Genomic DNA, 26,941 nt, shown 5'->3' on the forward strand with positions numbered 1-26,941 from the left:
AGAAGGGCAATGAAGCTGATGAAGGGTCTGGAGCACAAGCGTTGTGAGGAGCAGCTGAGGGAGCTGCGGCTCTTTGGTCTAGAGAAGAGGAGGCTGAGGGGAGATTTTATTGCTCCCTACAGCTCCCTGGAAGGAGGTTATAATGAAGTGGGTATTGGTCTCTTCTCCCAAGGAATAAGTGACAGGATGAGAGGAAATGGCCTCAAGTTGTGACTGGATATCTGGAAAAAATTCTTCACCAAAAGGGTTGTCAAGCATTGGAACAGGCTGCCCAGGGAAGTGGTTGAGTCACCTTCCCTGGAGGTGACTGGTATTTAAATGTGTAGGTGTGGTGCTTAGGGACATGGTTTAGTGATGGCTTGGCAGTGTTGGTCTATGGTTGGACTCAATGATCTAAAAGTCTTTTCCAACCTAAACAATTCTATGATTCTATGCGTTGCAGCCTGCTGGGAGACAAGCTCCCAAGGAAAAGCCTGATGAGCCTTTCTCTGGCAGAGCCCTGTGCTGTGGGGCAGGGGCGGCTTCTGCTCCTTTCCCCGCTGCCAGGGCAAGCAGAGTAATGCGATGTAAAGATGTGCCCTCCTTTTAGAGGGAGAGCGCTGAGCAGCAGCTGCTGTCAGCAAAGGGGCTGTGAGGGATGAAGGCAGCAGAGGAGAGGGGCTTTGTCAAGAGAGAGAAGTGCACAAGAGCGGGGAGAGAGTAGCAAGGGCTGCCAGGATGCTGAGAAATAAGATGAGATGCCTAATGATGCTGGAGATCCTGGGCCCCATCCAGCACCAGAGCCCTGTCCCAAAGGATGGAGGGCATCCAGTGCCTGGGAGAGCTGTATCCACCTGTGTCCAGCTCCCTCTGGCAGGAACACCTCATCTCCCATTTAACTGGCACCAGGAAGGGAAGATAAACTCCACATAGGTGGTGGCTGTGACATTCAGGGGTGCACAGTGAGACTGGTAGGGGGGTCTCGCCAGCTGCCCGGTGCCATGAGTTCGTGTAAATCTCATTGGTCTTTGCTCCGTGCAGACTCACACGCCCTAAAGCATAGAGCAGCGGTCACAGACACAGGCAGGGGATTTGATCTTTTAATGATATGACACTAGGAAGATCTCACAGGTCTTGGTAAATATCAAGCACGGATGCCTGACCTTTCAGAAAAGACAGACGGCGCAATCTTCGGATGGATAGTGGGGCCAGAAAGAGGAGAAACCGAATCCCATCGAGTGTGGCAGCATCCAGCACACCGCTGGGTCAGGCTGCGCCATCTGCTGGAGGTGTGATGGCACGGGGAAAGTTGGAAATGATTTAGAGACGACTATTCACGAGATGTCTTCAGTGTTGTTGCCCCATTGCCCCTGCTGCCTGCCTGGTGTGGTTACTGCAGGGTCTGTCCTGGTGTAACACATAGTTACATCATGTTTCAACACGAATATCCTGGGTTAGCGGTACCTTGGCTAAAGCCATGCCTGCATCTGCCTCTAGAGTTGCCATAGAAACCACCACTGTGCCATAGCCAGCATCAACAGGGAGCCCCAAATTAGTGATTGAGCTGTACCTGGGCAGCTGGGGAGATGTGCTGGCAGCCAGACAAGGTCATCAGGTTGTGCTGTGCCAGGGGTCTGGACAGGGGGACCCTGTCCTCTGAGCATAACCTGGCTCCAGACTTCTCCTATGAATATTGCAGCTGAGCCCCATTTTCACAGCACGCCCTGACTCGCATGTCCCTCCAGCCCAATAGCCCTCTCCAAAAGCTACCGAGGCATATAACTCCACGCTTACTGAAACTTTAATCATAGGGGACCCTAAATCATGGAGCTGTGTTGGAAACGCAGACCTGATTAATAAGTTTTTTCCGCAGGAACATTGCATGGACAGGATAAATCAGATGCTGAGTCACCATCAAATTGACATCCCTGAGTGCCAACTTTGCAGCTTTTCCTACAGCTCACGGACTGCCCAGCACTACTTTTACCAAATTCAAGGTGATGCTGGCTGTGACGGCTAGGAGATGCCAGAGGGGGAAGCCGCAGCTCAGATGCCACTCACTGTTGCGGTCTTTCCAGTAGTGGGGCTAGTGGTCACTGCCCTGCATGGGGTTTGTCCTTTTCCTGGCAGCACCTTGCCTCACGCACATGGTTTTCTGGCACTTTGTCTCACTGCAGTGCCTTTTGCCTTGGTTTTTCCACTTGAGGCAAACAGAAATCTATGGCCTCTCCTTAAAGTCTGTATTTCTCATTCTTTTCTGTCTCTGCTTTTGGGAACAGGACCAGGAACCCATTCGAATGAGAGGAAGAGAGCGGCCAGGACAGTGCAGAGGGACATCTTGGGGTGGATGGAGTGATTGTTAAGCAAAGGGACGATGGCCCTGGCTGCCCTTGGAGAACAACATGTTATTAACTGAAGAGTTCCTGTGAGTTTCTAATGAAATGCGCTATGAAGAAAAAAAATGTTGAGGGATGTACCAAATATATTGCTATCTATCTCCTGGCAGCTTCTGCTAATTTTCACTAAATGAAAGGCTTCAAGTATGTGGCCACACTCCCTAACGCTAGAAGCACAGTCTGTTACTTCAGATATAAGGAGAACTACGAGCCAGTGCCTGGCAACATGGCTAATCTCCTCGGAGCGTGTTACAGATAGGGGAGAGTGGAACAGGAGGTAGCTGTCAGACCTATAATTAAGAAAATATTTTTTTTTCTTATAGACATTTCTTTCCATTGTCAGGAGAGATGGAAAAAAGAAATCTCATTTATCATATTCCACAAACTCTGTAGACACTCAAACCAGAAAGCTCCAGCCACAACAGAAATAGGAATAGCTGTGATTAACAGCCAAAAATAACGCGCCAGGCCCTATTGCTGATGCACAAAGCACCAGCAAATCCTTTCCTCAGGGCAATGGAAGTGCTGTAAATGGGTACATGGCTCTACAGCCTCTTCTGAAGGGAGTTCTCAACAAGTTTCCAATTGCAAGCAGTAAAATGATGCAGGGCCATATAGGACCTGGTGCACAGTGAGTCTCTTGGCAACAGCACTGTGCACCAAGATACATAACAGACCTGTAGGAAGTCCAGGAGCACAACAAGGCTTTTATTTACTCAATAAGCACAATAAACATTAATATTCCTGTCAACATGGCTCTCTGGAGGAAGCTTTGCCTTCCAGCCCACAGCTGCCTTGGACAGCCCAGCCATTATCCCATCCCCGAAGCAAGAACGCAACTCAGGCAGTAATTCCCCACTCTAGTGCTAGAAAATCAACCTGTTAGAGGTTCATCACGCATTTGAGAGTTAACAAGCCATTGCGATAAATTCCAGCTATTTATGCTAGACCTAGTCTGGTATAAATACCAATAATCCACAAAAAGCACAGTGAAGTCACTCCAAGAATTTTTTTTATGGGTAGAAGTCCAGAATTATCTATTTTCTTTATGTGAAAACTTTATTTCTATGAGATTTGATTAGAAAACCGGATATATACATCAAGAAAGCCATTATTTTGACACCTCTGAGCTCCAGGGTGCCTTTAATACTAAAGCCTAAAGACCATAAAGGGGAGAATGTGAGTGGTTTCCCTAAACTATCCATGAATTTATATCAACAGTATTTCTGCCGTGGTTTGGTGCTTACAGAGAGTACTTTCAGAACCAGCAACCAAACATTTTGACCAGTATTGAAAGTGTTTTGAATTAAAGGAGAGAAGAGCAGTCAAGCAAGTATGCTTATTTTCCACTCATGAAAACAAAGGAATCAGAAGTACAAGGGGGAAATGCCAGTAAAACCATATTTAAGAATCTTTCTCTGGTGAGTGTTTAGGTGATGGGGTTTTTGTCATACTTTTAATGGGTGAAATTAAATTGTTCTGCGTTTCTGCAAGAGGTATTTGCACGACAGACCGCACAGCCTCTGGCCAGGCAGTAAGAGCTCCTGTCAGAGCAGCCCTCAGGCTGCAGGATCCCAGTCCCCTTTTCCTCTCCAGGATAGCCCTGTGTTTCCCAGGGTTTGCTCTCTGGTCGAGTGGCAGGGTCAGCCTGGGCACCTGCTGTGGGCAGCCTGGGTTGGAGCTGAGTTTCCAGCCACGAGTGAGATGATTCTGCCCCTCTGCTCCTCTCCTGTGAGATTCCACCTGGAGTATTGTGGCCGGTTCTGGAATCCTTAACATAAGAAGGAGATGGAGCTGTTGGAACGGGTCCAGGGGAGGCTAAAAGGATGATCCAAGGGCTGGAGCACCTCTCATACGAGGGCAGGCTGAGAGAGTTTGGGTTGTTCAGCCTGGAGAAGGCTCTGAGGAGACGTATTAGTGACCTTCCAGTACCTGAAAGGGGTTACAAGAGAGATGGGGAAGGACTGTTCACAAAGACTTGTAGTGGTAGATCTAGGGGCAGTGTCTATAAACTGGAGAGGGGCAGATTTAGGCTAGACATAAGGAAGAATTTCTTCACGATGAGAGCGGTGAGGCCCCGGCCCAGGTTGCCAGGGGAGGCTGTGGCTGCCCCATCCCTGGAGGGGTTCAAGGCCAGGTTGGATGGACCTTAGGCAGCCTGATCTAGTGACAGGGGGGTGGAAGTAGATGATCTTTAAAGTCCTTTCCAACCCAAACTACTCTATGATTCTATTACACCCTGGAACTCGTCCCTGGGGCTGTCAGCCCCTGGATCCTGTACTGAAATTGGGGATTGACCCAGGGGTAGGACCTTGCCCTCGGCCCTGTTGAAGCTGGCGAGGTTCTCACAGCCCCACTTCTCCAGCCTGTCCCAGCCCTGGGGTGGGATCCAGGGACCCACCACCCCAGGGTGAGATCAAAGAACCCACGGCTCCGGGGTGGGATTCAGGGACCCTGACACCAGGCTTCGAGGCCCCTGGAGCGCGCAGGGCCCGTGGGGCACCACCATGCCCAGCGCTGGGCCTGCGGGGCTGTGATCCCCAGGCTCTCCCCACAGCGAGGGATGCTTCCTTCCAAGCAGGAATTATCTGTCTCTCTCTCCACCTTCCTCCTCCCTGCAGGGCGGCGAGGCAGCAAGGCCACCGCAGGAGCAGAGGCCGTGGGTGCCGAAGCCACGGGTGAGGGCCAGGAGCGCCGAACGAGGTTGTCAGCTGCGAAAAAAACATGAATTTTAACGTCTGGAACATCAAGGAGATGTTGAGCACGCCGACAGCCACCGGGTGAGCTCGGGCCGTGGGGTAGGGAGCAAAGCGGGTGAGGAAATGATACGCGAAATTAAACGCTTTGGGTGTTTGATAGTGATTCGGAGAAACACAACTGAAGTTGCTCTATGGTTAATTGTGGTGTGGTTAATGATGCCTAATTAGCCAGCTCCATCATCTTGTTTGTGCCTGTGTCGCTCCCGGCCTGCTGGGCACTGAGATGGATCCATCGTGGCTGGGAATCTGGAAACCGGCATCGGCGGAAAGCTGGTTTGTTCGGGGCGTGTTCGGGGCAGTGCTGTGGTCTAGCTACATCTGGTCAGATAAGTTAAAGGTTCCCTCTTGCCTTGTGCAGAGGGTAGGTAAAATGAGTCGTGATTTGCAGTGCAGTTACACATTATGTAACTCTGGAGTTAGTCCATACGCTGCATTAATAGGCACCACTTAGTTTTTTCCCAGCAGAAGTCAAAGAGCAGCTAAAACTCTCTAAAATATATAGTGAAACAGCAAACATCACTTGGATGTAAACATCTGGAGAGTAAATACATAAGACAGGCTACATTTTCTACAGCAGAGCATCACCTTATGCGTCACATGACTGAAAAAGAGAGCAAGATTTATTCCTTGTTTGACTCTGGAGAAGCTAGTTGATAAATTTGGTCCTTTGAGCCTCTGTTAGTTAAATAACCCACTTATATAACTAACTGTTCAAATTCACAGTTTTAGTCATGCTGTCTCTCTGGCCTGGTCTTACCGCCATGATGGATGATGATGAAGACAAAATAGTAATTTCCTTACCCATTATAAAAATATTTGTCATATATATGTGAATTAATTGAATTTTGCACAGATGCAATGGTCAAAGGGGAGCCAGTTCAGGGGAAAACATGTTTATAACCATCATGGTTTTGTCTTTATAAATACACATTGCATAATTCCATTGTCTTCTTGGTACCTGTAGATATCTTTTTTAAAAAATTTTTGTTTTCAAGAAGTTACTTCTAAGTAGTTAAAAAACCTGCCACTTTCTTTCTGGTCAGAGACTGAGCAGGGGAAGTTCAGAGAATGTATATAAAATACATATACGTTTCTTATGTACATATAAATCATTCTGTGGAGTCAGGCAATAGGAAAGGAAATACATGGAAGAAGTAGAGATGTCTGTTTGGAGAGGAATCATTTGAATTCCTTGCTCTTCTAAGGTATCCTGTCACCTACAAAGTCTTTTCTTTTAACTCATTAATGCAGGAAGAAAACACAGACAAGATTTTAACACCCATTCCTCAGCATTCCACATTTTTTGCAAGTGAGTTGAAAAAGCATCCATTAGGGCATAAAATGTTGCTGAAAAGTGCAGCTGTGTTTTGGGGGGAGTTGTGAAGGGGGAGAAGGTTCTCAGGAGGCTAACTAGCTTTTTCTAATGGAGAAAAAGTTACTTACAGAAGAGAGAGAAAGAGGGTGTGTTGAAATAGGGGGAAGGGTGTTGATTACTTTTTCCTAACTCACTTCTGTTACTAGAAACCTTCCTCACCGTAGCAGGGGGTATGCTGTGTAATCCCCCGAATGCTGTCTTTAAAAATGAAACATAAAAACAGCATATAATCTAGGCAGGGCATGAATCACACTGTGCGTTCTTTGCAAGTTTGAGTCAGGGTGTTACTTCTGAGCGCAGCTGCCACCAGGTGCCTAGGAAACGCAGAGCTCCAGTGGCACAATACCCTCCCAGCAGCGGTTCTGCAGAAGCCCAAGATTGCTCTGGGTTTTGTTCATTATCTATCTGTCAGATGTGCATGTGTTTCTCTGTAACCGCTAGCAGCCTGAGAAATGGGGTGGGGGATCCAAAGTCCTTGTTTTACCTCTTTAATGTATGAATATTGACACAGTAGAGATCCTAGAAACGCAGGAGAAGGCAGATAGTGTGGTTGGACACTCTAATATCAGAGTGCCAGTTATATAAGGAGGTGGGAGGGCATCACATGGACAGAATGACAGCTATACTGTGGAGATAACTTAGACTCAATTTAAGTGTATCGACAAATGACACAATTTTTGTGGACTGAAAGCCAGACCTAATTAGGGAAGTGCTACATTAGAGCAGTGCTGCTACCTGCCCCGACAGCAGGGCTCATGAAGAAAGATCGCAGAGGGTGTGAGAACAGCAGCCTCAAAAGCAGTGATGTATCAATCAGCCTTTTATTGACTGGTTAAGCATCACAGGGACGTGATGCTGCAAGTACATTTTCAGAGACCATAAACACCTGCCTCAGCCAGGGCACTCCCAGGGGAAGAGGCACATCTCACCTTGGCCCTGAGCCATCACAAGACCTGCAATCAAGTGTCCTTCTTGTAGTGCAACCCTAAGGTGACCATGGTGAACTGGAGTCAGCATCTCCACAAGAGTAACAGAAGAAAAAAAATCCATTATTCTTTAATTTCAGAAAAGACACTGATGTAGTAATGAGGAAGCTTGCTAAAAAGAAATTAAACTGGACAGCCAAAAGGGTTAAATGCTTGCCTGAGGCATATATATTATTTAGACCTCATGTTGAAGCTCAGAAAAATTGCATGCCAGCTATCAGATCAGATCAGATCAGATGCAAGAAAGATCAGTACCAGACTGGCATGGTATAAATGACTACTGAAAATGCAAGAAATTAAAGGCAATCAAAAATAGAAACCAACATATTATGATTTTAAATTGAAGTTATGAGAATTTTCTTGTTCCATGGGAAAAACAGTAACTTGCTGGAGGCATAAAAGCTACTAATATACCTAATTCCAAAGGCGTCAGAAGCAGAATGTATGTAAGCAACATATGATGAAAATCTTAAAGGGGCATTCAAAAAGGATACTGTAAGGATGTTAAGGTCTACTTGGGCCATTACTCTCTATGGCTTATTTCTACTGTTGAGATAAAAAACTTCCAGATTTAACAACCTCACTCAATCCATTATCCCATGAAATTTCATCCCACATAGCAGGGCCACATATTCTGAAGTCTCCTTAAGGTCCCAGAATAAGCAGAAAATGAAGGAGACTGCCGGGACAAAGATTGAAAGAGCAGCCGTAAAAATCCCAAGCCTTGGAGGAATGAAAAACTGGAGCTGCAAGTGCAGGCTGGAAGATGGGTTCGGACTCGGGGAGCAAAAGCCCTGTCTCCACATGTCTAATTCTTAATATAGTCAGGGATACGTTTTGTGTAAGTAAACAAGTCTGCTCCATGGAAATCCCAATCTCCTCATAAGGAAAACGGCCTGCGAGCCCCTGTGACCAGTGACTGTCTCAGGACAAAGGACTAACACGGTTTCCAAGGTGAGAAATGTCTGGGCAGTATTGAATCACAGCCAAATGAATAATAGAGTGGCTCATAGAAAGTAAAAATGACCTTCAGGAATTAAAACAAGACCAGAAGGACGTTGAGCCTGAAATCTGGACACTGGAGGCAGTATCTGAGCTGAACAACCAAAAGGAATTTTGTTGTGGTTAGTGCATTAGAGCCAATGCCAAAATGTGTTTGTAGAAATTCCTTTTAGAATAAGATGGAAATTATTTCTAGCAAGCAGGTCATGCCGTTCCAGGGGACGGAAAGCAGAAAAAAAATGTAGTCATTTCCAGTGAAGAGGTCATAAATGGCTGGAAGCTGCAACAGCAGCTGAACTTCCTTGATTTAAACTCCTCCAGGCCCTGGATGATGAGGTTTCTTTGCACCCAAAGCCAACGCTGATCCTTGCTCATTTGTTGAACGCACTGGCAGGCAGCAAATAGTGACAACAAGAGCAGCATAGCAGAGCTAGAGACAGTTCCTATAGATACAGACTAAAGCCAGGAGAAAAAAAGGGTGAACAACAACTCCCAGAATTTCAACGGGGTTTGTTGTGATGCGGCTCTGGTCCATAAATGAGGAGAGGCAGAAAGGGCTGGAGTTTTTCAGGAGGGGAATCAGAAGGGAAAGGAACTTTCTGGCACTGATCTTACTCAAGATTACAACCAGGAGAAAAAGATCTCTTCTTTGGGAAAGAAGCTTTGCTGCACTTTGAAGAAATGTGCCAGGAAGGCATAAGTGAGCTTCACCCACAGTGCTTGGGAAGAAGAGGAATGTTGGCACAGGTTCCATGGGGATGACAGAACCAAATAGAATCACTTACAGCAGCACAGTGGATAAATGTTATTTTGCAAGTTGTGAAAGACTCAGTTTGCTTTTCCAGATGACTCTTAAACCTTGGTGTTGGCGCACAGGATGGATCCAAACAACAGAGTAAAAATTACTCATTTTTAAAAAGAGCAATAATTTATATTTATGAATGTTAGCTTGTCAGTGTCCCTAGGAAACGCAATAAGAGGATATTTATCACATGCTGTGTTTCTCTTGGTGTGTTGTATCTGACAGCTGTTTGGGGGCAAGGCAGAGCCTTTGAATGAAAGGTGAACGCTTGCATATGGTTGTGCTAAAATGTTTGGAAATAGAAATTAGAACTTAGATAAATGAAAGGAGCTCCCAAAAGATCTCAATTCTTCTGTGAAGTGGAAATTCCCACTGGCAGCAGGGAAGCTGAAACTAAGAAGAACAAGCTGACTCCTCAGATGCGCAGAGGGCTGCAGATTTTTTAGATCACACTCATAACACAGAAAAGGTTGGAGTTGCCAATATCACAGTAGCTTGCACAAAGTTAGGTGGGAAAAAGCACTCATTCCATTGGTCAGCAGAGGATGATTTAGTGTTTTTTGGAGCTGAGAAGAACTTGCCTGGCATGTCTAAATCTGTTCCTGCTTTGGACGCATATGCTAGTGCCATAGGAACATTATGGGCACAAATGTGTGTCCAACTTGTGGAATGGCTCATGTTAGCGGAAAGCTACAAGTTCTCCGGGGGTGAACTATTGCATTACCTAGGAGGGACTTCCAACTGGGGTTAAATAGCTGGGATGGGGTTATATTTAGGAAGGGGGTATATTTAGGAAGGGGTTATATTTAGGAAGGGTCCCTGCAGCTCAGGCATCCTGAAGGGAATGATCATGTGGTTAGAAGCGCTGTGATTGCCTGATCATGGGTCCGGTCACTGATCTGATCCCAGTTGTCTGATCTCACCACCATAGGCCAGGGCCAAGTGTGGCCAGGCTGATGTCTTGCCCAGATGGTCTTGTTAGTAAATTAAATGTCTGCAGTGTTAAGCAAGGGAGAAAGAAATGCAGTGCTCAGGGGAATGAGTGTATTTAAGAGACGTCTGTTGGTCTTCCCCTCTAATTTGCAGAAGTGCCATCATTCCTAACCCATCCACTTGAAGCAGTGAACTTAAGACAGAAAAATTAGGCTCCAGAGCAGTCGACAGCCACCTTTGGTCATTGTGTCAGTGCAGAGTGAGCCTAGGAAGTCCCTTGGCTCATAAAGTCCTCTCAGCTCTAATACTCCTCAAAATACCAGTCATAAAATGATTTGCAATAGGAATCTTGTGCTTCAGGCATTAAGTAATGTGAAAGGACTGAGAAAATGAGAAAGGTGTGGGACGTGATTTTCAACAGTTGTACCAGACACTTTCAAAGGGAGTTTGACAAGACAGTGAAGCACTTGGGGATTATAAAACCCCTTCCTTAAAGTGAGAGGGAGGGCTTTTGCCTAGAAGACAGGCAGATTGAGAAAACTGGCACAGGAGATGTGCTGCCCACATTGCAAGCAGGGGTCCTGCCCATACGGGGTCACGGCAGCCCATGTGAGCCTATCTCTCCCTGACATGCTGGCTGGATTTTTTTTTCTTTAAACAAAGCTTTGCTGAGATGCAAACAAGAAGCTGTGATAGTGAGAGTTGTAGTCAGATTTCTTTTTTAGTTGATTTGGGGTCCACACGCACATCAAAGGGGAAGTTTTGAATTCAGACAGATTTATCAGGCTTTTTGAGAATCCAGAAACCCATACCTCACCTATTTTTGCCTGCAGCTCAGTGTACTCAGTGAGCTCAAAGCCAAAAATATTAATACGATATTACCACTGACACCAGTATTTATTGAAGAGGGAAACTGAGCAGTTCAATCCCTTCTCTGTGGTGTGTATGATGTTTGGGCTCCTTCCAGAACTGGGGATTAACCAAACACGTCACTGCTAATAAACGTTGGGGTGATCATCTTTTGTTATACACATTAATTAGTTTCCTGTTCTTTCTCCTTTGGTTATGTGATTTGAGATAGAAGGAAAACCATGCATGAGAGTATTTTTCATTAATTTTGGTCTGTAATTCCCAGTTCCAAAGGCAGCAACACGTCTCCATTTTGGTAGCTTAAAAAACAGCAAGAACTGAGTGTATAAGCCTGTCCCAGCTTTTCGTACCTTTGGACCTAGCCTAAGCACTCTGTTGGACCTTGTGGATGTGGAGCAATGGAATAGCAATTATGGGAAAATGAAAAAAAGTCTGTATCTTTGCTAGCAAAAGATTGAAGCCAGCCTCCAACACAACAAGAGGCAGTGCAGCTGTGCAGGGAAACCCTTGTCTGAGGGAAGCTGGTACTGTGCCACGAGCCTAGTCTATAAAGCAGTAGAAGCTGTGCTTCTGAAGAGGAGTAGAATCAGAGCAACGTAAACAAAGTCAAGGCAAGCTGCAAAAGGTTTATTTGGGCAACAGGCAGCAGCGAGAAGGGAATTTTTGAGTAGCATATTAAGTCTGAAATATGTCTAATAATTCAGATTGATTTGTGCAGCCATATGCTACCTATTTATTTGTTGTCAGACTGAAGGCATCTGGAGAATAAGTGCCCAAGAAGTGTTATCTATCAGTCAGAAATGTTTACTCTATTGCAAGTGCCTTCCAAATAAGGTGAGTAGCATCTGAGTTAGGGCAGAAATTATTACGTGGAGGAGTGAAAAGGGAGAGAGCTGGCACTTACTAGGAGCAAACCCCAAGCTGTCCCTTGATGTTGGACTGACTGACCAGGCAGGCAGGGTGAGCTGAGTTAGGTGGCCAGTCCTGGCTTCAGTCTTCTGTATGCAGGACATACTGGAGAAACACCTTCTACCCTGTAAGGTGAGTGCAGGTCTGCCGCGCTGCCTTTGTAAGGATGTGGCAGAGTAAGATGGGACAGTTTGCTTCGTGTATCACAAGCATGCTCTTAAATATTATCCAGTTATAGGGTGGCGCCCTCCAAGTGGAGAGTGGAAATGAACATGTTGGTGTGGGTCATGCTTAAACAGTTCCAGCAGGACGTGTAAGGAGCTGTAGTTGGCTTTTTAATTGCTCAAGACTCATTCACAATTTGCTCTGCCCTGTTTCAGGCCTAATAAGTTTTCCACCCGGAGCAGCGCTCCTAGTGACCACTCAAGTTTGAGCGATTCTCAGCTGCTCTTCGGCTCCCAGTTCTGCCCGGAGAACGTGCAGTTGGCAGTGGCACCGCTGGAGCTGGGCACGCAGCTGGGACAGCACAACTCCCAGGACGTGAGTCTCGCTCTCGCTCAGCCCCGTGCAGGCACACAGCCACCATTCCAAGTCAATGGAAAATGCTGAAACCAGGTGGTAACGCTCACAAATGTTAGTAATGCTGGATTCGAGTTATCCTCTTGATACATAAATGTACTGACTATAACTGGACAAAGTAGCAACCTGGTTGGCCAAAAAACTAGTATTCATAACATGTTACTATAAATAATTGTTGAGATAGGTTTTATTTTCTTTATTCACATTTTTTTAATTACTCAAATAACATTAAATTACTCTCAGGCTAATGACTTTAGACCACCTAGCTATGGGAGTATATCACATCTATTTGTCTTTGAAAAATACTGTGTTCCTCTCCAGTAGCTTTTTGCAAGTGACAAAGTTATTCAGTATTTACTTCAGTACTGACTGAAAATTACCTTGTTGTACTGTTGTCAGGGCATGTGCTTGAATGGTTTTGGTTGAAAAGCTTCTACACTCAGAATATTTCTCCTGTGATTTCTAGTGTTACCAGCCTCACTAAAATAGTTCCTGCACCGCTAACAGATACCATCAGATCTGAATAAAGACACCTCAGAGCAATTATTAGGAAAGAGCTGTGTTGACAGCTCAGTGGCCCTAGGCTTTCCTTCAGCTCAAGTCCCTATCTGCTGTCCTCTGCATTTTGCCAAAGATCTTGTCTGTTAACTGCAACAGCTTTTCAGCAGACACAAAAAAGGAAATTCACTCTTCACGATGAAAGAAGAAAATATAACGGAATTTGCATTTTCTTACTTCTTAAGGAAAAGGCATTTCTATTTCAGTCACACAGTGTCTGGAAAGTTTATAGAATGAGGGAGGTCTTTACAGCTTTCATAACAATATTAAATTTCTTGTTCTGGAATGTTTATTGAAGCATGTGAAAAACTCATCCGCAGTCTGGTGATGTTGCTAGTTGGCAGCAAAAATGATGTCACCCACCAGGAAATTCAATAGGATTTTCTTTAGATTCCTGCACAGGGTTCTCCCGGTGACGATTCCAGGAGCACTAGAATTCATTTCTAGTCTCCATGTTGAACATACAGGCAAAAAAATCCACACCCCTGATAATCACAACCACCTGAAAATCCTCAAGATGAGAGAAAAGCCTGAGTCTGGAGGAATTCAGGATGGTCTCAATTCCACATTGAGTAGATCTAACAGGGCACTCTAAGTGAGCCATAATCTCATTAAATTCTTAATCTGCTCGTCCAGCCTAATCTGTCACATCTAATCGCTATGATCTCTGTCTGCGAAGTGCTGGGTACACAAATGGTTTTTCCTAATTAATGTTCTGATTATTTTTATCCTTTAACATTTTTCTTTCTTTTATGCAACAGAGCGAGCCCAGTATTTTTACCAAATACCAGACAAAACCACAGTTATTCGATGAAGACACAAAAGAAAAAGGTTCATTTATTTTTGGTGCAGGAAGGGTGAAAAGTGTCTTGGAAAATTTTGAATTGAATAAGAACAAAATAAAGGACAAATATGATCGGTATGTAGACATCTACTGGAAATTCTTTCTGTGCTGCTGGTTATCACTCCCTGCAGCTCCTTCTTCTCCTATTAAAAATCATACGTGACGTAGCTGCTTATTTCTCCAACAAAAGTATCTTTTCAGGTTTTAAATAATCTCTGACTGGAAAGAGTCACAGGATAAGAGAACAGGGTTTATTTGCAATGTGATTTATGTAACACACTCAGCCATAAGCCACAAGGAACAACATAATTCTAACCTGAATTTATCTTTGTCCTTCTTTATCTAATCAGCAGGGGTTTTTTCTGTATTGATTCTCTGCAAGAGCCTGTATTTCTCAAAATTTTATAGACTGTGTGGGGACTGATTAAAGGGACTCTGAGGTCAGCCTTCACGTTTAGGCCAGAGGAGGATATTGCCAAGCATGCTTTGTGCAGTGCAAGATGCAATGGTTAAACCTTTATAGATCTGCACAAATCTCTAGGAGTTTACTTGTATACAAGATTTTTATATTTTGAGTTTTTGGTAACAGACAAGTGTTAATTAGCTAATGTAATTTGCATCTGCTGTTTGTCAGATTTTAAGAATAAAATGCACAGATAGGTCCTAAAGGACTTTAAGGAACAAGCTACCATTTCGAGCTCAAAAATGAAATGAAATGGCAAACTCCCCAGTGCACCTATAAATAATTCTTGGCACTGTACATTTTGTAATGTAACATCCAAAGTGAAATGCATTGTTATTAAGAGCCTTTGATTAAACCATGCTATGTACCTCTCTCTCGTTTGCAAAGGGCACTACGCTTCTGATAAGGTAAAATTTGATTCCCTAGTACCTATTAGAGAAGAGGAGGATCTTTTAAGTGAATTATGAGAAATGAACAAATAGTTTTAAATGTTTAGGCAGAACTCTTAATTATCCTTCATTTCTTCTTTAAATGAATTATGCTTCCTCCTACACTCCAGACACACTCCCAGATTAGAAGCTTGTTTATGGAAACATCTATATTATCTTTACAAAGATAAACGTATAATTTATCAGTTTACATCCCCCGCAAGTTTGACTAATAAAATGAATATCTTCCTTTCCCTAAGGCTAGAAAGATTTCAGAAGCCTTGCTTAAATCTCATAACTAGACTCTACCTGGTCTCCACCTTTCTGGCTGTTGCAATTTGGATCACTACATGGTTGATTTAAAATGACCTGAACCTTCAGACAGGAAACAGGTTATCACTTTGCTTAGCAACCGCTTTTGCATTTTGGTTCGATAGGTTAATAATGAACACAGCCTGCTTCCTGGTAGGCTCGCTCGACTTAAAAGGACGCAGAGCAGAAGCCACAGGCATAATCTCAGGAGAAAAAGATTTGCAGTATTTGTTCTTCCTGACTTGGGCTTTGTTGATACTGAAGTTTTTCCTGTATTTTTCACCCAGTTATTTTAGTCCAAATACAACACTCATTTACCCAGCAACTGGCACATCACCCCTGCCGAGGCTGGGTCCTTCTGGAGCAGGTGGCATCGTGGTAACACTCCAGTAGCTAATAGACAGTTGTGTAAATGCCAACTAAAACTTTCAAACAGGCATAAATTCTAAGCCAAAAATGAAAGAGTTTAAAAAAATAATATAATTTCATGTATAGGAGATATATGTGCATGTGTATACACATGGTTTTTTATTACTCTACATATCAGAATCCATACTTTTGTAAAACAAGTAAGGGTTATGCTCGCTGAAGTAAGACTTTAAAGGGTTATGCCCCCTGAAGTAAGCACACTTCTGTGCTTAAGCCCTGCAGTGTTTCATGTCTCATGTTTACTGTAATCTTTTCAGTCTCTGCCTATTTCAGTAACTTACATGTCTCGTTTATGCTTGTTTTTTTTTTCATTTTAGAGAAGTATTAAGCACCTTTATTTCAAGTATCAAAGACAAGCTTCAAGGGGTAAGTTAATTCCAATTCATATTGCAGAATTATGCAGTTAGAAATGCTGCAAAGCATTCACCTTCTCTCATTTACTGTGCTGATATTTGAATTATTATGCTATTTGTCTTGAGCACTCGAGTACTTTATACCAACAATTGTCAATTTTTTTGCATATACCATTGTCTTTGTGGGCTGTCCGTAGGGTCGAGGTCTTCAGGGCCTTGCCTCATGGTCAGCAGTGGAATTCTTCTGGGTCTCTGGAGCAAAAAAGGGCTGTAATGGATGTCTGCAAATATAAATTCTTTCTTCCTTCAGTCTGCTCCTGGGAATAAGTTAGTGTGGTCTTACTGTCTAAAGGCGAAGGTGTCTCCCCCAACATTGTTATAATTATTTTGATTTATGTTATTATTAATGTTTTTTTACAGATTAGTATTGCTGTTTCAAAATCTGTTAAGACTTCTGCAACATTTCAGGAGCCTTTTGAGCCCTTCCAGATCTCCTTTGGGGTTGCAACCAACAGCTGGACAAACTGTTCCAAGCTACAGATAAATAACCATTTTCAGGGTGTTCCACGCCATGAGTTGAAGTAGTTGTTCTGTTACATTTGAGGCTGTGTTTCTGCAAACGAAGGAAGGGCAATGCATTAATTTTCTCGTTTACCTTTGTTTTGGAAGCTGCAAGCATGCTTGGACAAGTTTGGAGAAATGTTTGACTCAAGAAACCAATCTGTTTTGGAGCACCTAGAAACCATTTCCAAGACACGTAAGTCCTTTTTGTATTTCTGTTAACAGCAGAGGGCACAGTCAAACTGCTGAATGTCAACGTCTTGCCTCCAGGCTGGGGTGAACTAGGCAGGTCATGCCACTCACAGCAACCCTTCATAATGCAGAAAAGCAAATAAGACTTGTCCATGGTATGGACTTGCCTGTTTTTCCATTCCTTTTCTCTATTCTCTTGTGCTATGTCAGAGAACTTAGGTGTTGCATGGTCAGATGTCATGCAGGCATAGATAAATACACCTCTTTGGTTTTGTATTCTGCCTGAGTATGATCGTTTTTAGACTATCTGGAGCACTAATGGAACACACAGTAAAAATAACTTAGATATTTATATCCTGACTATCCAGTTTCGGTTTTTAGGGCTTTCTCAGATTTTCACGTGTTAGTTTGAAGTCTTCCATCCTTCTTCTACACTTGAAGTGATTGCGTATTAGATATGAGCAAAACTAGTACTGTTCATTTCTTGAGTAAGAAGCACATCGTGAAGCACACTATTGCCATGATAAAAAAGTGACTTCCCAAAAAAGCCAATAATGGAAAATGCTTTTGAACAGCTCCACCTCTGAAGTGGCTAGTCACAGCAGTTTTGACTGAGGGAAAGTGCTTCAGAGAAATTGTTTCTAATTGGCCTTAGATCTGAGCCTTTGGGTGTGTGTTACTTTTTAGTCCTGGCATTATTTTTTTATCAACACCCTGTCAGGACTCTGCTCTGTGCTTGCCCTACTCTGTGCAAGAGCAAGAGACTGGATTTAATACACACAAGAACTGTGGAATGAGTTATACCTTGAGACTTCAAGGCAGCAGACCTTCACAAAAGCACTGTAATATTTACTGGGCCACAAAACGGGGCTTCCACGAAGCACAGCTTTGACAGTTACCCTTTAACTCTGGTGCATTCTGCTTGAGGCTGCGATAGCTTCATTCGAAATACCAGTCTTGTTATGCTAAGAACACTCCCTTGCTGTGCTTGGCAAGTGCTCTTTGGTGGGACCTTAGCATAAGCAGAAATCTATCTGCTTTGGCCAGCACAACAAGCTTCCTATAATGCATTTGCCGACCTCCTAATTACTTCAGTGCCTCAACTTGTCCCCTCTGCAGCAGTACTCTGACTAATTTCATATACCTCTTGCACAGAAATTGTTGTCATGGCACTGAAAATCAAATCTATTGTTCACGATTGCCCCTCTTTATTCCATACCATTTGCTCAGCTGTCCTGTGTCTTTTCCATACCCGTTTTAAATAAATGTGCTTTGAATGAAATGAGAAACCTCCCAGAGGTGCCTGCTGCTAGATTTTCAAAGCAATTGAAAAGAAAAATTGGCACTTTCTGTAATGTATTATGCTGCAGAATGCTGAATATATAATGAAAATCATCACATACTCCACAATGTTGTTCTTTTTATATTTCTGGGAGGTTCAGCTGTCACTGGTTAATTGCTGATAAACACTGCCATTTGACTGATATCACAGTGACGGGTAATTAAGTTCCTACTAAATAAATACTTGTACTAGTGCCTTGAAAAGGTCCCTACTGAGGCAGTTTCTTTGAAAAAATGATATAAAATTCCAAAACTCAGGTGATAAAGAGCTACATTCAGAGCTGATAATGCACCGAACGCCAGTGACTGATGATACAGTCCCTTGGGATGTGGGTGACACGGTAGAGATGTGTTAAGCCATTGGCAGTGGAGGATTTCACATGTAGGAGAGGAATGCAGAAGATGAAGAGCCTCTCTTCAAAGAGAGAAGTAGCACACCAGGACATTCAAACAGCTCAGAAAAGCAAAGAAAGGTGGAACTTCAAATCAAGACTGTCTTTAAAAGCATGCAAGGAGTATCACAAGCCTTGTTTATAGCAGCGGGCAGCAAGCGCACTTGGCACCGTCTGCACAGGCACCGGGTGAGAACAAAACAGAAAATATTTTCCAAAATATATTTCCAAATGCTGTTGGGCTGGCGTGCTCTGCGCAGTAAGATTAAAAAATGTTCTCCCTTGAGGGTTTGCTCATATGTGCTTGCGCACAGTGGCTAGAGCTGTCTGGCACTGGAGATGGGAGAACATTTGCCTGAGCAGCTTCTGCAGAGGCACAGCTGCTCTGTTCCCTGCACACACCTCAGCGCGCTGTGCACAGAGATGGAAAGAGGCAAGCATACCCTGTGTCCTCAGTTCTGCCACCTTACATAAGGTTTTTCTAGTTGACTTGCCTGCTCATCATTTCCTTCTGATTTCAGCTCCTGTAACTAATTTATTCTTATATTTGTCTTATTTTCATTTATATACCCACACTACCATCAAAACTTTCTGGTTTTTAATACAAATCCCAATTTTCACAGCTCAGCCCTTGCTGAACTGCTTTGCTTTCCTGGTATCTGGTAGTTCCAGCTGTGACTACTTGTAACAGCCATATCCTCCGCACCACCTTGACTTCATTGCAAATGAGAAGAACATTACCAGCCATCACACCACAAGCAATCCTCTGATGCTCCTGCCAGCAAGGGTGGCAAAATAACATGAACTATGTCCCTTACAGAGGTAGGAGCTAGCAATTCTCTGACAAAATACAGTGCCTAGTGGGCAGTTTTCAAACATGATTTGCTTCGAGACTCTGGAAGCCCAGTAGCTGCTGGCAAGGTTTCCTGGGAAATTTGCTGTGTTTATAACAGTGGGATTTGAGCTTGTTTACTGTGAACAGCACGGCCCAGACTGGGACACTCAGTCCAGATTCCCTTATATTCTGTATCGATTGAAAAGTCAAAACATTTAAAACCTTTCCCGTGCAGGCGCTCACTAGCTGTGCAGCGACTGGCAATGAAAGTTGTTGAGATTAGGGACCTAACAAGACTCTAAAACGCCTCAGCATGGATGGTGAGAAGGTGTGTGGTTGTCTTGGTGAATACTGGAACTTCTCAATGCCACACCTGAGTGCTTTGTGCTCTACCTGCCAGAGAGCAGACTGAGACCAGGGCAGCTCATCCCATGGTTCTCTGTTGCAGATGCTTTCTGCCGTGCTGCAGAAGGGGAGCCAGGATAAGGAGGCACAAACCAGCTGACTGTTCAGGGTATACCTGAACAAGATGCAGCTGTGGCAGCTCAAATGTCTCACCCTCTGTCACAGCTCACTTACTGCCCAGAAAACACAGTGATCTACCGAGCTCCATAGCTGTCTTCCTTGCTTGTGTCTTACCAGTTTTATATAACCTCCTATTTCCCTTGCTGAACCGGAGTGTGGAGGAACCAATCTCTCTCCAAAGTGTTATTTAAAGCCTCTGCCCTGTCAGTGCCAATCTCAGGATGAGTTGCATAAATGATGATAGATAGGCATCAGAAGCAGTAGCTGTTTAATATTCCAAGGCTGGGAGGCTGACGCTCCCTCCCTTGGCTGCTCAGGCTGTAGTTTTCAGGTGTTAGGAGCGCAGCTGCACCCGAGTGCAGGCTGATTTGTGGGGAATGCTCTGCAGCACAGGGTGGCAGACCCACCCTGAGATCCTACAGCCTTTCATCTCATGCCAGATTTCACATTCCATATGTTATTAATGTAAACAGCATCATCCAAAACCAATGGTACAGCAAATCAAAACACAGCCATGTTCTATGTTGTAAAAAACTGCTTTGTTTAGAGTTAAACACCTTCAGAGGCACAAGTCTGTACATAAGCTACCCATTAACAGAGTAAAGATCTTCCCTCTATGATCAAGTTATTCAACAGCTATCTGCTGCAGGGTTTGTTTGAAGAAAACTTTCTCTGAAGCAGCCATTCTTGATCATTTTCAAAGACAAGAGACTTGACTAACAGGGTCTGATCTGATCTAGTTTGGCCATCTCAGAGCCTGATATTTAGGGCTAGATTAATGCTCATTTTTGTTTTGTTTCGTAGTGTTTGACAAGTCTGAACATTCCTCTGGTATGGGAGCCAGAGAGGGAAGGATAGTGCCCCTCCTCTGTACTGAGGGTTTTTTTCTGCAGAATACTCCTACACGTACAAATGAAACGCATTCAAAGGACTGGCTGTTGGTTGCTTGCCTGCAGCACGCTGAGTCAAATGTATGTGCAGATCACAAGCCCAGTGGATGCAGTGCTATTTTTAGAGTGAGGATACCATGTTGTAAAAGAACAGACAGATCAGGGAAATCAGAAAGTTTTAAAAATAATTCTGAGCTAAAATTAAGTGCATGAGGAAGAGCAGCAAGATGAGGTAAGCTTGATGATGCTGGCCTTCCTGTACCCTCGCTATGCAGAGATGGAAGGTGATGGAGTGACATGAAAGGAGTTTCCTCCTTCAGTCACTGCTGCTCTCCTCCTCTCTATAAGCTTGCAGGCCAGGAGGGGGCTGGCAGACTGCCCAAAAACCTATTCTTGGATTGCAGGTAGCCCTTATGTCTAACCAATGAGATGCAAAGACTAAAAAGACCCACTCAAACCTTTATTCCACTGTTTCAAACCCATCTGCAAGCCACAGCTTTCCTCTGGTGATCTGCAAAAAAAAAAAAAAAAGTCTAAATCTGTCAGAGCAAAAGACTAAAAGCTTAAAAACGGCGGAGACAGAGCAGGGGCAACCAAATTGCATGCAGCAGCAGAGAGCTTATTAGTTGAAGTAAGTGCAGATAAGCCTCAGAAATCAGCTGCACTCCTACAGAGAACAAGACAAAGCTGTGGGATGATGGGCATCCTAATAAAATGGAATAATTCCCCCTGAGGCTGGGTCCGGGAGGAGGTTTAACTTGACACATGTGAGGAAGATACATGGATGAGGCAATTGTAGGGCTCCTTCTCACAGATGAGAGCAGTGTGCACTGTTCCCAAGCACCGCTCCTTCGGAGGAAGGCAAATAAAGATTAAAATACAGCCTGACAGGGGCTCCCCGCTGTTCTCAGCAGGCGCCCTGTCCCTCGAACATCAGCCTCGCTGCACCTGAGCAGCACCTTCCACCCCGTGCCACCAGGCACCTCTGGTGTGCATGGCTGAATAAGCCAAACGCTTTCAATCTCCTTTCATAAGAGATTATCACCTAAGCACTTCAATTATCTTGTAGCTTTTCTCTGCACGTGTCCCAGTTCAATCGACTGGGACTGTGCGTGGGCTTCCAGCCACCCTGGGGTGCAGAGCCGTTCCCATCAGCCAGGGAGTGCACACCCTGCACCCCACTCTGCCCTGTCTCACTCCTAGCCCTTGGTGCTGGCATTTGTGTCTCTGTGTAACCTGATAATCACCTAAATGCCCACTGGCTTTTGCACCCAGGTGACTATAGCAGATTTTAAGCGGGTCTTGAGGAGCACCTTCCAAAGTCATCCCTTCCTCTCATGCCACTTCTCTCAAGAGCTGATGTCTTCCCTTTAATTGAGGCTTATCCACTTAATATTTCTCGGCTTTTTTTCATATTATGTGACAACTTCCACTGAAAAGCTCTGTTGGAATCTACAGAAAGGCCACTGCATTGCCTTTGTCTAAGAAGTCACCTCTCTTATTCTAATGTATTACTTTAGTAAGGCACAATCCACCTTTTATAAAATCTTGTTCCTTTTTATTCTGTTTCCCTCCATGTCTTTGAGTACTCTTTCCCTTAAAGTCTATTCTAAAACCTTGCACAGTATGAGAGCAAACTAGTAAGCCCATAATTGCTCAGATCTCTTTCCTTTCTTCCTTCCTAAATGTGCCTTTTTTAAATGCCCCTGGTTTTTCAAAGCCTTTATGATCACTTCTTCCCTGCCTCTCTCTAATAGTTTGTAACTCTTTGACCAATTCCATCTAGAGTTTGACAGGAGGGCATAGCTCACCGAGCTAATTAAATCCCTGCAAGCTTAATGAAAATAGGTGGGCAGGAGAAGGAGAGATCTCGACTGCCCTGTGGCTCTGCAGCCTGTGAACACACACCTCTGGGGCGAGAGATGCTGCACTGAAGAGCCGAGATAAATACTCCACGTGCAGGAATAGCTTCAGCCGGGCTTTCAGCTCCACCAACATCAAAGTCAAGCAAGCGCATTGGATCTTTAGCAAAAGAGGATTAATTAATTGCAGAGCTCTCGTTGGAATGCAGGCTTTATTCAGCTTTTTCTTGGACAGGGAGTCCTACTCCAGGACTCCAGAGTTTCAGTTATTCCAGCCTATTGGCTTAGCAATGCATTATTTTTAGCAGGAGAACTTTGCATCCTGTTTTGTTCCAACCAGCCAATGCTCCAACCCAGCCACACCAACTGTACACACCCTCCTGGGCTGTTCCCAGCAAAGAACAGACAAGTCTAGCAAAAAGTACTTTTTTTTCCATCCTAATTTACAATTTTAAAGAAAAACTTCCATAAGACTGCTAAGGATTTTTTCACCTCCCCATTCTTGTGCTGCAGCGTATCAGGCACAGCAGTGTCTCCTAGAAGAATAGCTTCATCTTCCTAGGGGAAGTCACATCATTGTCCAATCATATCACAAAAATAACTAATTTTTATCATTTTTTCAACAAGACTGACTGAAGCCAAGAGCATCTTTCTCCAATTTAAATCCTTCCAGGGTCTCCCTGCCCCTGCAGGACACTGCCGGGGTCCCCACCGCCTGGGCACAGCTCCCTGGTTCAGATGGTTTCTGACCCCATCTCTTCCTCTACCCAGCAACTATAAATTTCAGTTCTTTGCACACTCCTTTATAATTTCCCACTATCCCTTCAGGCAGCTTTCTTTCAGTTACCGGGCTCCTGTGTTTTTCAATCTCTGGATGCACTTCTAGCCATGACCCTCCTGAACTTCCCTCCTGTTATCAGCAATGATGTTCTTCCCATCACAGGTTCAATCTCCCATTTACCACCAGCTGTTTCCAGAAGAGGGCTGGTTATCCTGGGGTGGGTCAGCTATACTGTGGTCCCCCTCCTGTGGCCATGCCTGTTGTGCTGTTGGCAAACAACTGAGCCTCAGCCTTCCTTGTGCTGAGACAACTGCCTCTTGCAGCTCCACGTAGCCGTTCATCTCCAGCTGCTGTATTAATAGAGCACAGTAAATGAGGTTTGGCCTATACACAACATCTTATAAATTTCAAATGCTTTGCATTAAACATCTACCCTATTGTTCATCGCTCGAGGCTCGGGGAGATCTCAGCGGGCGAATCACCAGGGTTGCACAGCAGAGTGAAGTATTTCAGGCCAAGCCATGGAGGAAGTAGCAATAGTATTGATAGTACTTTATTCACATTTACAAATGAAAGACCAAATGTGGTTTTTATTGATTTCCCTGTTTAGTGCAAGATGCTCTTCAAAGTCACTGTGGCTCGGTGCTGAAAGCTCTAGCAGATAAAAGCCAAATGGAGCAGGCACTGCTGGAGATGGAGCGGAGACTTGCAGCCGTAAGTGCAGAAATTAATCTTTTATTCTGAATCTTCGTTCTGAATTTCTGCCGCTTCTTTAAAACACTCACTGAATATTAAATTGCCTTCAAATGCTGGATTATAAACTAGGCTGCTCCTGTTGTAATGAAGGGAGAAAGACGTATTAAAATGCTAATTCTGGGTCGCATACTGCCTGATGCTCACCCAAGAACTTGCAACAGTGCTGCAAGCTCTGGGGAAGCCCTGGACAGTGAGCAGGGAGCCCAACAGTGCCCTGTCGTGGCATGCCAGGGTGGAGCACTGCTCCCTCACACTGGTGGCGCAGTGCATGTCTGCGAGGGGACAGCAGTGCTTTCTCCCTTCAGCAGGATGGCTTCCCGGGGAAAAGAATAAAAAAAGAGGTGAAAAAGGAACAAGTGAGTGGCAGAAACAAAAGAAAATGAACTGTCAGAAACCTCCTGGGCAGGTCCGGTTTCTACAAAGACCCTGCTGCAAGAATTGCTTTCAGCAAGGATGTGTCATGCCAGTGCGTGAGAAGGAAGCACTCCTGGGAGAAAGGGTGTCACAGTGGGTTAGAGATGTGCCCCAACCCCAAACCTCGTACTTTTGGGACAGTTTGAGACCATGTATTACACAGGGAGATAAAAATTGCTGTCTTTGGGTTGATACACGACTTAAGGTGTTCAGCTGACACATAATACCTAGAAGCTCCTTGTCTGAATACTATTATTGCACTGTTTAATGCAGTTAGATTTGCAAATTTAATGCAAATGCAGTTGCTTACTGCTTCTGCTCTGTTCACTGTCTCCCCAGAAAGATGTGGAGATTCTGGATGTGAAATCCAGTGTCCAGCAGCTGAAGGAGAGTCTGGAGACACTGCCGGCTCAGCTGAGTGATCGGCACCTGAAGCTGTGTGAAGAACTTGGCTTCCTGAAGCTCCCCAACACCTTAGCCGAGCTGCACGAGTTCATTTCCAGTGCCAGACCCCCACCCCACATGGCAGATAATTCTTCCCAGACCTCCCCTGGCCCGTGCCAGGGCTGTGCTCAGGGTAAGAACACTCACTGGCCCTGCTGCCAGGGCAGGGGGCTTTGTGGCTCCTTGGATCAGCCTCCATCTCCCCTCATGTCATCGGGAAAGCAGCACGGACACTCCGCCACGAGGAACCAGGGCACCGGGAACAGCGTACCTGACGGTGACCTGAACGCAGCTCCAGGAGGGAAAGTCAGTCCCACTGCTGCAGCAGCGCACGGCAGAGCAAACACCTCTGTGCAGGAGGTGAAATATGGTTCAGAAATAACGAGCAGTGCTAACCGTCTCTGCCTGTGCTGCGCTAGCAGTCACTTTTCTGCAGGCAGTCAGAAGAAACACTGTTCTGTACCGCAGGAGCTGCCTCTACGAACTCCGCTGAGGAAGGCGATCAGGAGAGGCACTCGAGGATTTGGAACCGTGACACCGTCACAACAGAGGCAGCCTCAGCTTTGCCACCTTTCTGTACAGAAAGATGTGTCTGAGCAAACAGACGATAACCTGTCCACAGACATTGAAGTGGAGAATACAGCTGTCGGGAGCAAAGCGAAACAGAAGCCAACAAGGATCCCCTGGAATAAAGCAATGGGGAAGAAGAAAATGTGCCCTGCTATGAGAAAAGGGGAGCTCTCTCGACGTGCTGATGGTGGGCTGAGGCAAAGGAAGGCAAATGGCATTATTGAGTTGGAAAGCTCCAGAAAAAAAACCCTTCCCAGATACATGGTTGCCTTCAATTTAGAGAGCTCTAATTCAGTTTTTGCAGCCCCTAGTCAGCAGCTCCTCAGCAGCGCTCAGTCGAGGCTCACAAAGAATTTCCCATCAGTGCCTTGCTCCAACAAAAGCCTGCAACAACTTGCAGACAGGAGGAAGAAAAGTTTGGAAATTAAAAAAAGAGCAAATGTTTCTGGTGTAAAACATAATTTCTGGGATTCCTCTCCCCAGCAGAATGTACTTTCCCTGTGCAGCTCAGTAGGTGAAGATCAGATGAGCTGCTTCAGTCTCCAAAGCCCTGCAAGCTCTAAGAAACCACATCCTGCCAATACCCTGGCTCAGCAGAATATGGCCTGTTGCTCTTTAGATTTTGATAGTGATTATTCTGACTGAGGGGGTTTTGTTTCATGTTTGGAGTCCTCAGCACAGCCTTGGCCACCTCAGTTGCAATTTATTCCTTTAGATGTGTTACCTGCTCAGTCAGAGACAAGGCTCATGCCTGGATGTTTGAAAGTCTTTTTGCCCAGGCTGATAAATTGTAAAGGACAGTGTTGGATCTGAGGGAAAGCCCTCCCATAGCTTGGAAAACTGATGGGATCTGTATTACTTTACCTCCCTGCTCCCAGCAGAGACGCCGCAGGCTCCAGTTACCGTCGTATTTACACAGCAGAGAAGCACCTGTGGAATCTGCCAAGACTCTCACTGGGGAGGAGAGGGCTGGCAGAGCACAGACGTGCAGCTTGATCAGATTTAACACTGAGATCTACTTTTCAATGCAGTGGAGGTAACAGAATCTCTGTGGCCACAGGCTTTACTCTGTTTCTCGCTTATAGTCGCTATGTTGGTTTTCATGTCTGGAAGTTCAGGTTTTCAGCTCCCTAGGCAGTAGGAACATTGTTCCGGTTGATTTTTATAAGGTTCAGATTTGTCCCAGGAGTTGTGAGACTTGGACAGGGTCAGGTTTAGCTAAGGAAAGAGGAATCCCAGAATCTCAGGTTCATCAGCTATTGCATTTCTTCTCCTTTAAGGCTGAAATTTTTTTGTTTCAGAAAATTCGGGAAATTATTCAGTTCCTATCTTATTTGCCTTATATATCTCTTAACTAATTAGGGAATTCTCCAACACTCACTTTTCAAGGGCACTGGTTCT

General features: G+C 44.7%; 1 protein-coding gene across 1 annotated transcript; it reads left to right on the forward strand.

Annotated features, from left to right (window-relative positions):
- The first annotated feature begins 9 nt into the window (after window positions 1-9).
- On the forward strand, window positions 10-26,185 carry IHO1 (interactor of HORMAD1 1). Its single transcript, XM_069866135.1, has 9 exons — window positions 10-151; window positions 4,997-5,053; window positions 12,077-12,143; window positions 12,392-12,551; window positions 13,910-14,067; window positions 15,942-15,990; window positions 16,647-16,734; window positions 23,967-24,070; window positions 24,866-26,185. The coding sequence occupies exons 1-9, from the start codon at window positions 10-12 to the stop codon at window positions 26,183-26,185; spliced, it is 2,145 nt and encodes a 714-aa protein (XP_069722236.1).
- Window positions 26,186-26,941: the final 756 nt, after the last annotated feature.

The sequence above is a fragment of the Phaenicophaeus curvirostris genome, chromosome 11 (genome assembly GCF_032191515.1).
Source record: "Phaenicophaeus curvirostris isolate KB17595 chromosome 11, BPBGC_Pcur_1.0, whole genome shotgun sequence".
NCBI lineage: Eukaryota > Metazoa > Chordata > Aves > Cuculiformes > Cuculidae > Phaenicophaeus > Phaenicophaeus curvirostris.

Bases quoted from the DNA above. Each gene is read 5' to 3' on its own strand.
- IHO1 (XM_069866135.1), top strand. From the start codon at position 10: ATGAAGCTGATGAAGGGTCTGGAGCACAAGCGTTGTGAGGAGCAGCTG. The intron at 152-4,996 runs GTATTGGTCTCT...TCCTCCCTGCAG, and splicing joins AGGAGGTTATAATGAAGTGG to GGCGGCGAGGCAGCAAGGCC. The intron at 5,054-12,076 runs GTGAGGGCCAGG...GAGCTGAGTTAG, and splicing joins CGTGGGTGCCGAAGCCACGG to GTGGCCAGTCCTGGCTTCAG.